At 37.0% G+C, this 14376-nt stretch overlaps 1 protein-coding gene across 1 annotated transcript in view; it reads right to left on the bottom strand.

The window, feature by feature from the left end:
• sema6ba (sema domain, transmembrane domain (TM), and cytoplasmic domain, (semaphorin) 6Ba) overlaps window positions 1-14376 on the bottom strand; it is a 165286-nt gene that overhangs the window by 8207 nt on the left and 142703 nt on the right. Inside the window, exons 13-16 of the mRNA XM_047162430.2 lie at window positions 13092-13271; window positions 9181-9321; window positions 7032-7109; window positions 6888-6946 (exon numbers count right to left, since the gene is read on the bottom strand). Of these exons, the coding sequence (XP_047018386.1) occupies window positions 6888-6946; window positions 7032-7109; window positions 9181-9321; window positions 13092-13271 (458 nt within the window). The remainder of the gene's footprint in view (window positions 1-6887; window positions 6947-7031; window positions 7110-9180; window positions 9322-13091; window positions 13272-14376) is intronic.

The raw sequence follows: 14376 nt of genomic DNA, 5'->3' as shown, positions 1-14376 counted from the left end.
GCCATGTGTGTGTCCTGTCGCACAATACCGTGAAAACTCCCACACAACGTTAATAGTGTGATTAATGTGTGTACATGTCTATAGAATTCATAAATAGAATGTCTATAGAGTGACTAAAATAGGAATGCTCCACATGTCTTAATTCCATTTGTGTTTATTGGGTTAAGGTAATCAATAATTACTGTTTACATGGTAGTTTCTTAAACAGAGTATTGTCGTAATCAAGTTAATATTGGAATATTGCTGTCCATGTAAACGTACCAAATATGGATGTGTGATTACTATCCCAAAGTTGATTATTTTCCAATAACAATACAAATCCCAAAGTCTTTTATTCCTCTTATACGTTGGTCAAATTGACCCATAAAATAATAGGAGGGTAAAAGAAGAGTAAAGTTAATGTTTTGGAATGGATAAGTCAAAATCCTGACCTTCATTCAATAGAAATGTTGTGGAGGGACCCAAAGCAAGCTGGTCATGTGAGGAAACTTCCACAGTTTAAAAAACAGCAAACAACAGCTTAGAACAGTAAACCTTTCTTATGGCTTGTCCGAGACCACAAAAAGAAGAAATATTTGTATATGAGTTCATGACTCTAAATGAGGAAAAGTCAAAGAGAAAAAGAGAGATTAACCAGTATTTCAGACATCTCAAATGTGGAAATTGGTCAAATTGACCCATAACATAATAGGAGGGTTAAGGAAGAATAAAGTTAATGTTTTGGAATGGCCAAGTCAAAATCCTGACCTTCATTCAAGAGAAATGTTGTGGAAGGATCCCAAGCAAGCAGGTCATGTGAGGAAACATTGAACATCCCAGAGTTGAAGCTGTTCTATACTGAGGAATGGGCTGCACAAGACGGTCACACCAGATACTGAAGGCACAGCTTCACATACTTTTGCCACTCACAGATATGTAATATATAGTAATATTGGATCATTTTCCTCAATAAATAAATGACCAAGTATAATATTTTTGTCTCATTTGTTTAATTGGGTTCTCTTTCTAAAGGGTTCACAAACTTTCAAGCACCACTGTATACACTAATTACACAATTTGACAATCTCAGATGCTCTCATAGGATGCGAATGATTTTCTGAGTCAACCAGATTTTCATGAGTACCATGAATGCTCCTGCTAACGATGAACAAATAAATTCATTCATATCCAATTTCATTAATGAAGCCCAACATTCTGGAACATCCATGAAACAAGTTCCTGTTATCGCTTATTTTATAACAGCTTATAAACTTTTCTTCCCTTACCAGCCTCTGTTTATTCCCTCTTTTTAAGGGAATAAGACAAAAAATACAGCTTGTCGTGTTACTGATAAACTGAAAAGGCCTCCATCCTGAAGACATTCCTGTGTTGGGAAACTTAAAAGAACAGCTTTACCTCTTACTGTTATAAAGTGCTGACTCCTTCTATAAATGCCAAATAAACATCTTCTCACAGAAAACTTCACTATATCAACAATTACACATATTTTAATCCGTTTATATGGCACGTCTGGCATACAAATTGCTGTGTAAGTTGGAATTATATAAATGATAACATATTAGAATGAGCACGATAATATAAACCTTGCAGCTCACACTATTGTCAGAGGTACTGTCATAAGAAATTAAATCAACACCTACTGATCAGTCAGATTTGAGCATTCAACAGATTCAACGATTCAGATTTGAGCACTGTGAGGATTGTGTAATGAACAATAAGAAACTAGTGTTTGAATAATAATTAAGATATTAAAATGGGATAGAATGCTAAAATGCTGCAAGTAGTAAGGTAAATACAATCATGACAGCCCACTTTTCTGCTTTGTTCAACTTTTGGGATACTCAGAAAGCCAGCATTTATGACTGTAAAACTTAATTTAGAACATACACTGCCTGGCATGAATCTGCTGTATGAATCTGCTATGCTATTAAGAGCTTTAAAAACCAATAGGCGGATTTAAAAATCAATTCTAAATAAGGGAGCTAAATAAGTACTCCTAAGGAAGGGAGCTCATAAGCACGGAGATTGCTCCTTGTTTATCATCCTCCTTTTGTGTATAAAGGCAGAGCAACTGATTAAAAAAACCAAACACTCCCACTTAATTCACATTTATGGTTCTGTCTAAGACAGCATCCATTATAGAATAGTTATAATGGAGCCATAGTCTATAGCCTTAATAACCTGGGCCATTAACTTTTTCATTTATTTTGACATTGCTTGTATTAAACACTAAATCTGCAAACAGTGCTCAAATAAGTGCATCATATGCTGGTACGAGATTTGCTTATAATTATTTAATAATAATAATTACTAACAAAATCAAATCCCTTTGCTGTTTGTTTTACTATTTCTGTAGAAGTTTCAAGCCTCATATTTATGGCTTCAGAATCACTATATCCACATGACAGTCTGTGTAAAATAACTACATGATCACTACAAATAATGTCTCGAATCATTGTGGTTGTTGTTTGTAAATTTATTCAATAAAATGAAGTGGCATTTATACCATATTTAAACTTACCTCTTACATTCACAAAAATATTTTTTTCCTACCATGTTGTTGGTTATCATGGTATTTAAATGTAGTATTTTAACCCTTACAGAAAAGTTACATGAATGGCATATGATCAAGATTCACATGTGAATATTAGGATTCGTTTGTTTTCATATTACATATCGTTTGTTTACATATCATCTTTAGGGCATATGGTTGTTGCTCCTTTTCACGTGACAACGTGTTATTCATGTGAGATTGTGTGCAAAGTTTCAGGGTATAACATAGTGAAACCACCAGCCTACTATTGCGAGGCATGGACTTCACAAGACTTCTGAAGATGTGCTGTGGTATCTGGCACCAAGACTTTAGCAGCAGATCCTTTAAGTCCTGTAAGTTGCGAGGTGGGGCCTTCATGGATCGAACTTGTTTGTCCAGCACGTCCCACAGATGCTTGATTGGATTTAGATCTGGGGAATTTGGAGGCCAAGTCAACACCTTAAATTCTTTGTCATGCCCCTCAAACCGTTCCTGAACAATATTTGTAGTGTGTCAGAGCGCATTATCTTGCTGAAAGAGGCCACTGCCATTAGGGAGTACCAATGCCATGAAGGGGTGTACTTGGTCCGCAACAATGTTTAGGTAGGTGGTACGTGTCAAAGTAACACCAGTAATGCCAGGACCCAAGATTTCCCAGCCGAACATTGCCAAGAGCATCGCACTGCCTCTGACTTGCCTTCTTCCACAGTGCATCATGGTGCCATCTTTTTCCCAGGTAAGCAACGCACATGCACCCAGCCATCCACATGATTCATTAGAAAAGGCCACCTTCTTCCATTACTCCATGGTCCAGTTCTGATGCTCACATGCCTACTGTATTGTGCTTTCGGCAGTAGACAGGGGTCAGCACTCTGACCAGTCTGGACTAGGCAGCCCCAATCTGCAATGCACTGTGTGTACTGACACCTTTCTATCATAGCCAGTATTAATTGTTTCACCAATTTATGCTACAGTAGCTCTTCTGTGGGATCGGACCAGATGGGCTAGCCTTCGCTCCCCACACGTCAGTGAGCCTTGGGTACCCATGATCCTATCACCAGTTGACCAATTGTCTTTCCTTGGACCACTTCAGGTAGGTAACCATTGCATACCGGGAACAGCCCACAAGAGTTGCCGTTTTGGAGATGCTCTGACCCATTTGTCTAGCCATCACAATTTGGCCCTGGGCAAAGTTGCTCAGATCCTTACACTTCCACATTTTTCCTTCTTCCAACACATCAACTTCGAGAACTTACTGTTAACTTGCTGCCTAATATATCCCACTCCTTGACAGGTGCCATTTGCAATGAGACAATCAATGTTCTTCACTTCACTGGTCAGTGTTTTCAATGTTATGGCTGATCGGTGAAAAACACATGATCACAAGTGAAATTGTATATGATTTTTCTGTAAGGGCCAGGTCAAAGTGCTTTCAAAGTCAGTTATCATTTCTCAGTCACATAAATTTGACTCAAAATTCATTCATTGTTAACATTTTTTCCCCTACATACACATTAAGTGTCTTATGTGCAAGTCAATGGTAAAGTACTGTACAGTGTACAAGAGGGCATTTTATCTGCATTTGCCATTACTTAAAATGTTACCTGAAGTAATAATGTAAAATAACATTCTAAGGTTGAACATTTTAAGCTTTGAAGGCAGATGTTTTAGTTTGCCGAGAATAAAGTAGGAAAGTTTCTGTGTCTTGCTGATCAGAGGAATCCCAACTGCTGGGAAGATTTTCTCAGCTCTATAATCACCTCTGCAGGGCTAGCATGAAAACCAGTTACGCCCTTCTGCTCAAGTGCCCTCAAAGCTCTGGATAGGAAACCCTGCTGCTGTTCTGTTCCACTTCTAGAACTCATCTCAGAATGCTGAGACAATTCAGAAAGCTGCGATGGATTTGGAATTCACAATTCAAACCTGGCATGCAGGGACAAGGCCTAACGGAGAGAAGCTTTGTGCAGCTTGTATTTTTGAAAGCACATTTGAATCGGAATTTAGGCTTTATATGCATTTGTAAAAACAACAACAACTCATCTGTGTTTTCCTTACAGAAGACTGAAGACAATGTCTATGTTACATATTAGGGGAGTAACAGAAGACTCTTTAGTGTTCCAAATATTAATCTGTATTTGGATTTAAACCCTAAGTGGGTGTGGTCTAAACCGAAAGTCGGTAGAAAGGTAGAAATCCCAGCACTGTCAGCATGGTGTGGTAATATAATATAAATATAACCTATAGCACAATGCTAATATTGCTTATAAAATTATTTCAGCTACAACACAGTGCTATTAAATCTCTAGCTTAAAAAAAACCAAGTAGTTAATTTTTTATCACCTCTAGTTTGGATCACTGTAACACCTTGTTGACTTTCTTTCTATTTTAGCAAAACAATATTGGTGCTATTGATTATAAAAGACTACTAATGACCTATAAACACTGAATGGTCTCATCCACAGGATCTGAGAAAACATTTGGTCTATTATGATCCACTACATCCTGCTTTGATCAAAATGTGCAGGTTCTTTATTAGTACCTAGAATAACTAAAACCACAGCAGTGGACAGAGCTGTTCCCTGTTTTCCACATATCCCCCTTCCCCCAGCTGTGCAATAACTTAGTAGGGGAAAACTTAGTGGTAAGGAATCAGACTCAGTCTCATGCTTTAACTCTATTTGTTAGTCACACAGTTTGTTAAAAAGCTTTACTCTTAGATATCATGGGTAGATCCGTGGCTGGGGTGTGCATAGAGGGTTATGGTAAAATGGGTCGGTTTGATTCCTTTAAGGCATCATTGCTTTTTATGCCTCAATATTCTTTTAATTTTTTTTTATTATAGATCACTGGGTTTTGAATATGAGCAATTGAGCATGTATACTTTCTACAAGAGTTAGCAGCTGGTTTAATCCATCACTATGCCATGACAGCAAAAGCTGAGAAGAAAACTTATAAGAGAACATTCTGCTGGGCTTTGCAGTATGCTGCCTTTGTTGCTGGCAGTGGTCCAGTTTTCTTTCCTGCACTACTAAAAACATGTAATATCCTTGTCCTGTCTACAATCATAATGTAGTTAATTTTGTAGTCATTTTCATAAGCAAAGAAGAATGTGCACAGGCAATATTATACTCTTCGATTCAATATATGTGTGTATATATATATATATATATATATATATATATATATATATATATATATATATATATATATATATATATAATCATGTAGTGATGTTTCTCATTGCTGATATTGAACTGGATTTTACGTATTTCCTCCACCACCATTTCCTCCACATTAACTAACCTGAATGAGAAACAGTGTGAAGCGCTTTGTATAACCGCTACGGTTAAAAAAGTGCTATATAAGTGCAGACCATTTACCATTTAACTTTCACAATGGAATTCAATGCAACACACACACACTTCCTAGTAACTATATGAGCCCACTGCATATTGTATTAAAAGAGACATAACTAATAGTAAAACAGGGGATTTGAAACATTTGAAGGTGGATGTTTTTTCCCTTTTTGCCTTAGAAAACATTTTAAAGAGTATTCAAAAAGTGAAATTCATTGTTACAGCCTGACTGTTTACTGAGTTCAATGAAAACTACTTTAACCTGTTCTCTCTGTGATTTTTCATGTAACTTTTCCCACTGTTACTAAACTTTTACTCTGTAGCTTAACATTCGCACTCTTACACTTCTGTTTGTCATTTTCTATCTTGCTCTGTCTATCTCTCTCTCTGTTTCTCTCTCTTCCCCCGAGAGTGGTTAATCCATCTTGCTACAGACTGTTGTCAGTGGTAAAAAGGCTTGTGCAGTGCAGCTTCATCTAGCAAAGGGTGGACACGGTGAACAGGGGCAAAATGGGAATTGTGTGTTTGTTTGGGTATGAGGAGTGATCATATGACCTACGTATGTACATTCTGAGTTAAACCTTGCAAAGATAAGTAAGGAATAAAACATGATAGGGTGTGCTGTTACAGAAAAATAATCAATGATGGGGTAGTGTGATGAAGTGTGTTACTGTTTCCACCATGGATTATTTTCCTTTAACAGTGCATCTCATGTTTATTCCTCTTAGACCACAACAATTTGCTAGCACTAACTAATTGAGACAATTAAAAAGAATGACACGTAATACATTTTATCCATTTGTAGTTACAATTAATGTTGTGGAATGTGAAACATGTTAGTTCCTGTGGTATAATAATATTTAATTGTGTGTGTTATGTACTGTTTCATATGCAGATGATCAAATCCATTAAGTGGTATGAATAGTCCACCACACTCTGCTTGGAATACACCATCCAGTCCTGTGTAATAAAAACTATGACAAACTGAAACAACTCACCATCACAGTCTCCAAGATGTGTGGTGTTCCCATACTCAATGTCCTGCACAAATGGTAGTCTACATACAAAAAATAAATAAATAAACACACATGAACAAGAACTGAAATTATGAAGACGACAATTTATGATGTGCAGAGTCTCACCTGGTACCAGGTCTGAGGAGAGAACATGTGCTTCCTTTGGTCCAGCCACAGTAAGGATCTCTAGAGGAGATACAGTTCCTACACACACACATGCACACGCACACACACCATAGCAACTCCAATATAAACTCTAGTAAGTATTAGCCATTATCTGCAAACATGACACTATAACAACTGAATGCAACACAGACAAATGTAACTGAGAAATGTCACAGACACACACACATTTGTCTTACTATCCTTGTGCCTCATATATCAATCTTTTATTTAAGTTGTGCATAAATGTTTGTGTAAACCAAACTGAACTAAACTTTTCTGTCAGATTTACAAAGGTTTCAGAAACGTTGCGCTTCTTTGTACATAAAGTGCAAAGTGTGTTCCTGACACAGCTCATTTGATTGTAGTGACACACACAAAACTCCATAAAAGCAAATACACAGATACCTGGGAGTACAAAATGAATACTAAAGTGAAAGACAAGGCAGAAAGGCAGAATGGAAGTTATTTTGAATCACTTCTATACCAATAAAAATATTTAGCAGTGTAACAGCACCTGGAAAGGGCAAAATCTAGACACAAAATTAGGAATTAGGTCTGAATTAAGTAAGGTGACATGATGTGCCATAACAATGGAGGAGAAAAAAGATCTGCTGCACCCAGGTGATCATGCACATCAATCACACCAGGCAAACTGCTATTTTAAAATAGTTTAGTATTCCGGAAGTGTTGCACAGAATTAAACAGAGATGCCGTGGCAAATAGGCAAATAGAACCAAATTCTAAAAAAAAAATTTTTAAACAAAGAAGCCAGATTCAGCCTGACGTGAGCTAAATCTTACTTTAGCTGAGTCATTTGTTTATAGTTTATGTCTATGCACAGACAGAGCAGCCCATCCTTCTTTTATACACCATCATTTATTTTGTTATAGTTGAATGAGTTTTAATTTATGGGTTTGTGTTAGCTAACCTTCTGTATTTTTCATATTCTTTAATTAATGCCAATAATATATAACTGGGTTTCACAAAATTTTCTTTAAAAATTTTGAACTATTGAACTAGCATGAGGATGTGTTTTTGATAGAGACTCCAAAGCCCTTCTGTAAGTTACTCTGGATAAGGGTGTCTGCTAAATGCTGTAAATGTAATTACAAAATAAGCATTTTAAACTTGACAGTATAATCTAACATAAAAGCACAGTAATCCATGCAAATTACATGATTTGAAGTCAGTCAGGTCGAAGTTTACATTAGTTTATGCCTAAATTTACACACACTCAGGAGTACAGGTAGGATATAAACATTTTCCAAAACGACTGTGTGAACACTCCAACTTGGTAAATGACACCCCTTGTGGACATGTTCCACTGCCATAATTATTAATGCGGCTGGGTTCTACATCTAAATCTTACTCTAATCTTAACCTCAATAAGGAAACCATTTGTCACTTTTATATATATATATATATATATATATATATATATATATATATATATATATATATAAACTTATTTACAAAACTGCAGCAGTTTTCTTTGTCGGGACCAGCCAAATGTCCCCAAAAGGTCAAAACTGTTAGATATTAAAAACATGCCCATCCACACACACCCACACATACCCATACTGCAGGTATTGCCTCACCGCAAGGTGAAATAAAGCCTCATCTAAAGATAGCGCTAAATACATTACGTGTTTGTCTGTGCAAATGTGTGCATGCATACTACTTTATGTATAAACATAAAGAATTATGACTGAATTTGTAATCTCCCAGCATGCTGTGCAGAAAGACCAGTAAGACAGCGGCTAAAAGGCGATTAACCAGCATGGAATGTATTAATAATGTGGATCAAATACACTAGTTCAGGCCTACGCCAAACTGCAGGGGCATGCAGGGACATGCCAGAGGGACATGCCAGAGAAAGTTTGTGTATGAGTGTGTGTGTGTGTATGTGTGTGTGAATGTGATGGGGGTCAGATCAGTAGGATTTCAGACGCTGATAAAGCAAAAGCTATTTTGGTGGAACAGTGAAAAATTGGAACATTAAATAAAATGGGGGGTGAGGTTGTGTGTATGTGTGCGTGTGTGTGTGTGAGAGAGAGAGAGAGAGAGAGAGAGAGAGAGATAGGCAGAGTGTGTATGTGTGTATACTCACTTCATACAGCGGGAATGCAGTTGGCAGCGGGCTACAGGCAGCCTCACCACACAAGAGTGGAAAGCTAACAAAAGAGTATGACTTTGTCTGTCCAGGGTGAGAGACAACGGCTGGCGTGCCTGGACAGAATCATCACCACACCTACACACCAAATTGAAAAAGATTTATGTAAAAACAAAACCACATAACATGAAACACAATCACACACGCTGTTATTAACACTAAAACGGCACAACTTAATAAAGCCGACAGTATACTAACGCTGATAAAAATCTATTCCTAAACATTTATTCAATCATCTGCAGTAAGCGCTTTATCCTGTACAGGGTTGCGGTGGATTAATTATTCCAAGAACACTGGGCACAAGGTGGGAGAATTCATCCCTGATGGGATGCCAGTCCATCACCATGCTCCATGTACACACACTCATTAACACCTATGAGAAATTTATCATAGCCATTCTGCCTACCAGCATGTTTTTGGACAGTGGAAGGAAACCTGTGAACCAACAGGAAGCCCATGCAGACACAGGGAGACACTCCACACAAACAGTAAGCTCCAGGTCAAACCGAGGACCCTGGAGTTGTACAGTGGCAACGGTATCCACTGCAAAATATTTATTACTGGCTACATTTACATGCACATCAAATACCATTTAAGGTCTATATTCGGGCTGCAGCCACATTCCGAATGCGATATTTATATGCATACAGGGATCGGAATATTCCTGCATACCTGGTTGTTGTAAGTATGTCTTAGTTGCAATTCCTAAATACCTAGCCTACAGCTAAGCATCTGTTAACACCCACAATTCCTTGAGGACTGAGCATGCGCATATATCTTATTTCAGTGGATTTTCTGAATAAGGTGTTTACATGCAACAAATTTCCAATTCAAACAAGAATATTCCACGGGTGGGAATCAGAATTTGGGGGATCAGAAAAGTGTCTTAATCTGAATCGGGCAATCGGATTGTGGCGTTTACATAACACAGTACTAATGAGAATATTGCCAAATTCTGATTAATATCAGAATATTGACGTGCATGTAAATGTAGTCATTGACCTGTTTTATTTATTAGACTTGGACCTAATGTGTACTGAATAAAAAGCTCGAAGGCTTCAATAAGTAGTAATAGAATCAACTCTGATTTCAATTAGTTTTTTGTGATTGTTGCGGCCAAAAATGCTTGATTTTGCGGCAGCTTTTTTCAAAATTTTGATGCAACCTGCTCTTTTTTGTGGAAAACCACTTGAATTGGCCAAATTGCAATTGCACGAAATTGTTTTGCATGGTCTTTCACAGTGATGTTTGTGGGTAAATGAGATCTTCTGGCTGAATGCGAGTTATGATGACATCACATCAAAACTGCAGAAAATCTGTGATAATTATGAAAAATTTCAAGCCCCTCTGAATATTGCAGAGTTTGATTGGTTTTGCGTTAACTTCTGCGATCGCAAAATCACGATCCTGGAGCGACTATCATTGTGCACCTTTATAGTATACAATGAGTCTAATATTTTACAAACTGGATTATGTTCATAATATAAATCTATACTGAGGTGGCCTGGAATTTATTTTACAATTAAAAGGCTGCAAAAAGTTTAAGAATCCTGCATTTATTTACACTCCTGAAAACCTACAGAAAATATTTCTAAACCAGCTACCAAACCAAGCGCCTATTAGTCATAAATGCATAATCTAAACATGCATAAACCCCTACACAAACCAAACACCTATAAAGTATTCATAAAGCTCTTTATGAAACCTAGCCAAAACACCTATTAACATTCATGAATAGACAAAACAAACCACACACCTATTAACACTCACACACAAAGAGTTATTTCTGCATGGTCATAAATTTTTACTTAACTATTTTAATTGTCCTATTTAAGCTGTACTATTTGTGTTACGTTAATATTTACATTTTACAGCCTGTGGGAATCAGTTAACATTTACACCAGTTGTTGCAGGAGTGTAAGCACTGGCGTGTTTGCGAGCATATTTGTTTCTCTTAGGGGGATATGAAGAAACAGGTACAGCCTTTCAACTTCAAATAGCAGCTATGTTTTTTGTTTTCGTCTACCAAACACACGTGCGTGGTACACACACACACACATACACACACATACACACACACACACACACACACACACACACACACACACACACCTGTGAAATCTATTTGATTGTGTTACCTCTTTGTTGTTTTGGGTGACATGTTTTTATTTGGTCTGCTGTTCTTTTATGACTAAATTGACTATGGAGGGCTTTTGAAGTAGTCCTTTTCACTCCACAGTGAGTCTATTGCTTAATATCAGTGTGTTATACGGCAGTTGTTGGAGGAAAATTATAAAAAGTCTAAAAGTATAAAACAAATAAAATAAATGATGAAATATCTAAATGCCCTACTACAGATCCTAAATGTAGTGAATTGAGCTACATAGTAATAGGAAGAACAGAGCAACAATTAAACATGATGTGCTAGAACACAAGAGTGCTTCAAATATGAGTTACAAAAGCAGTAGTTAACCTACAAATGATAGACATAATGTCTGATAACAAACACTAATAACAATAAATAAGATACAATGAGAATCTCATGCTTAAAGAGACAGACATATTCAGTCACTGCGAAACATCAACACACAGCAATAGACTTTTGACATTTCAATTACATTTGAAGAGCCTATTCAGGCCTCGTTCCACAGATTTAAACTGTGGGTCTACAGGAAAACTCATTGTAACAGCCCATTACTAAATATTTCAAATAATCAACAACTATAAACACTTCCCAAAACATTCAGAACATCCTAGACAAAACAAAACATAGCATGCATAAACACCAAGTATGTAATTTTATCTGTGACTGCCATCTGTTTCGTACTCCAAATATATGTATCTGAATTTAGATTTCACCGGGAAGTGGATGTGCCGTACAAAAAAAGTGATTTTTTTTTTTTTTATTATTATTTAAATGTGAATCCTACACAACTATACCCCAAGAAATAATGGGGACAACTGAGCTGTCAACAAAATATAACAAAAAATAACAATTTTGCAATCTCCCCTACTTCTGTCTCATAATTAGTATCTAATTGGCCCCGTACACCTTTCTGACAAGCTTTCTATCTAAAGTGACTGAGTAACCGATCTAACTATCTTTTAAAACAATGTCTTTCCAAAATCACAGAAGTTATAGTTTAGTTTTTGGGTTTGATATATTCCAGATCATAAAAGTTCACTGGACACATAATCAGAATCTACTACAAATCTGGGACACAGTCCTGCTGCTACACTTCATTTCAGTATAATACTCTTGTGATTTCTCAAGAATATCTTCATTTAATAACAACGGTGAATTTTGAAAACCAGATATATGCTATCCTCTGCACAGTGTGTGGTCTGTGTGGGCTACAGTATATAGTGGCTCTAAAGTGGCTCTATAAATAAAAGCATATTTCTTTTGTGAGTTTCAGGCCAGTTTGTATAGAAATATGGATAGGAGCTCTGTAAGGAAGTATTTATGCCAAGATTCTGAAGAAAACCACTGACTGATGATAAAAAAAAAAATAGTACACCTCCTATTCATATCTGTATCTGTATCTATGAACACGTTCATTTTGAATAATGTGCTGTATGGTGTTCTGTTATATCCCTAATAACCACTGATTGAATATATTCATAAACCCCTTCATGAAGCAAACACCTATTAACACTCATAATCACCAACCCAATATGTAGCCATAAGGCCCTACATGAACCAAATACTTACTGAAACTTAAAAACACTGATCCAAAACAGGGATAAACCCTTACATATTAACACTTACAATCACAGACTGTGAAAAATTTCTGCCTAACATCAAATAAATGTCAGCAAACTATCACAATGAAATTTTCTGTTACCTCTCAGGATTATAGCCCTCTAACTCCTCCAGAAAGATGTTGGTGCTAGAGTAAGGGTTGTCTCTACCCGGTGTGATGAGGAATTTCAGAACGGTGCCCCTGGTGGACCCGAGGAACACTACAGTGCGGTTTCTGTGTGGTCCTGCCTCTGTATCCACCACCATGGTGTTCAGTTGGTACCTGGGAAGGAGAGCAGGGTAAATAAAGCATAAATAAGAATTACGTAATAATTGATTGAATGGCATACAACATAGTCAAACAAACTGTTACATAAATGTTATTTATTTCAGCACAGAGTGTCAATTAAAGGCTTCAATAAGCACAATGGTTATGACACAACATTACGTGCTAAAAGCACCTAACACGACAGAGCTGATGACAGGGACAGCCAGGCAAGAAAACTCTACAGATCCAAAGCAGCAGCTTTTCGAGAGAGAAATATACATATAACACATGCAGTGGGGGAAATAAGTATTGAACGCGTCAACATTTTTTTCAGTAAATATATTTCCAATGAAGCTATTCACATGAAATATTCACCAGACATCAGTTTTAACTCAAGAAATCCGCATATATAAAGAATTCACAGCATTAAAGTCCATAAATAAAGTTGTGTGTAATAAAGTGGAATGTCACAGGAAAAAAGTATTGAACACACTAACTGAAATTTATTTAATACTTAGTAGAGAAGCCTTTGTTTGTAATGGCTGCTTCAATACGCTTCCTGTATGATGAAATTAATCGGCTGCAGTATTCAGGCGTGATTTTGGCCCATTCTTCTAAACATATTGTCTTTAAATCTTGTTCAAATGAATTCAATTCAGGTGATTGACTGGGCCATTCTAACACCTTCATTTTTTTTCTCTGAAACCAATTGAGAGTTTTCTTTGCTGTATGCTTTGGATCGTTGTCATGGTGGAAGGTCCACCCACGTCTCATCTTCATCATCCGGGTGGATGGCAGCAGATTCTTCTCAAGAATCTCCCGGTAAAGGGCTCCATTTATCGTTCCTTCAATTAAATGAAGTCTGCCAGTACCAGGTGATGAAAAACAGCCCCACACCATGATGCTTCACCTCCAAACTTCACTGTTGGCATAGTGTTTTTAGGGTGATGTGCAGTGCCATTTCTTCTCCAAATATGGTGTGTAGTATGACAGCCAAAAAGTTCAATTTTGCTCTCATCTGACCAGACTACACTCTCCCAGCATTCCACTTGGCTCTTGGGATACTCTTTGGACTATTCTCATAACTCCCTGGTCAGAAACCTTGCGAGGAGCTCCTGTG

Source organism: Ictalurus punctatus, chromosome 20 (assembly GCF_001660625.3).
Source record: "Ictalurus punctatus breed USDA103 chromosome 20, Coco_2.0, whole genome shotgun sequence".
NCBI lineage: Eukaryota > Metazoa > Chordata > Actinopteri > Siluriformes > Ictaluridae > Ictalurus > Ictalurus punctatus.
The sequence above is the reverse complement of the archived record's forward strand: the minus strand, read 5'-3'. Positions and strand labels throughout refer to the sequence as shown.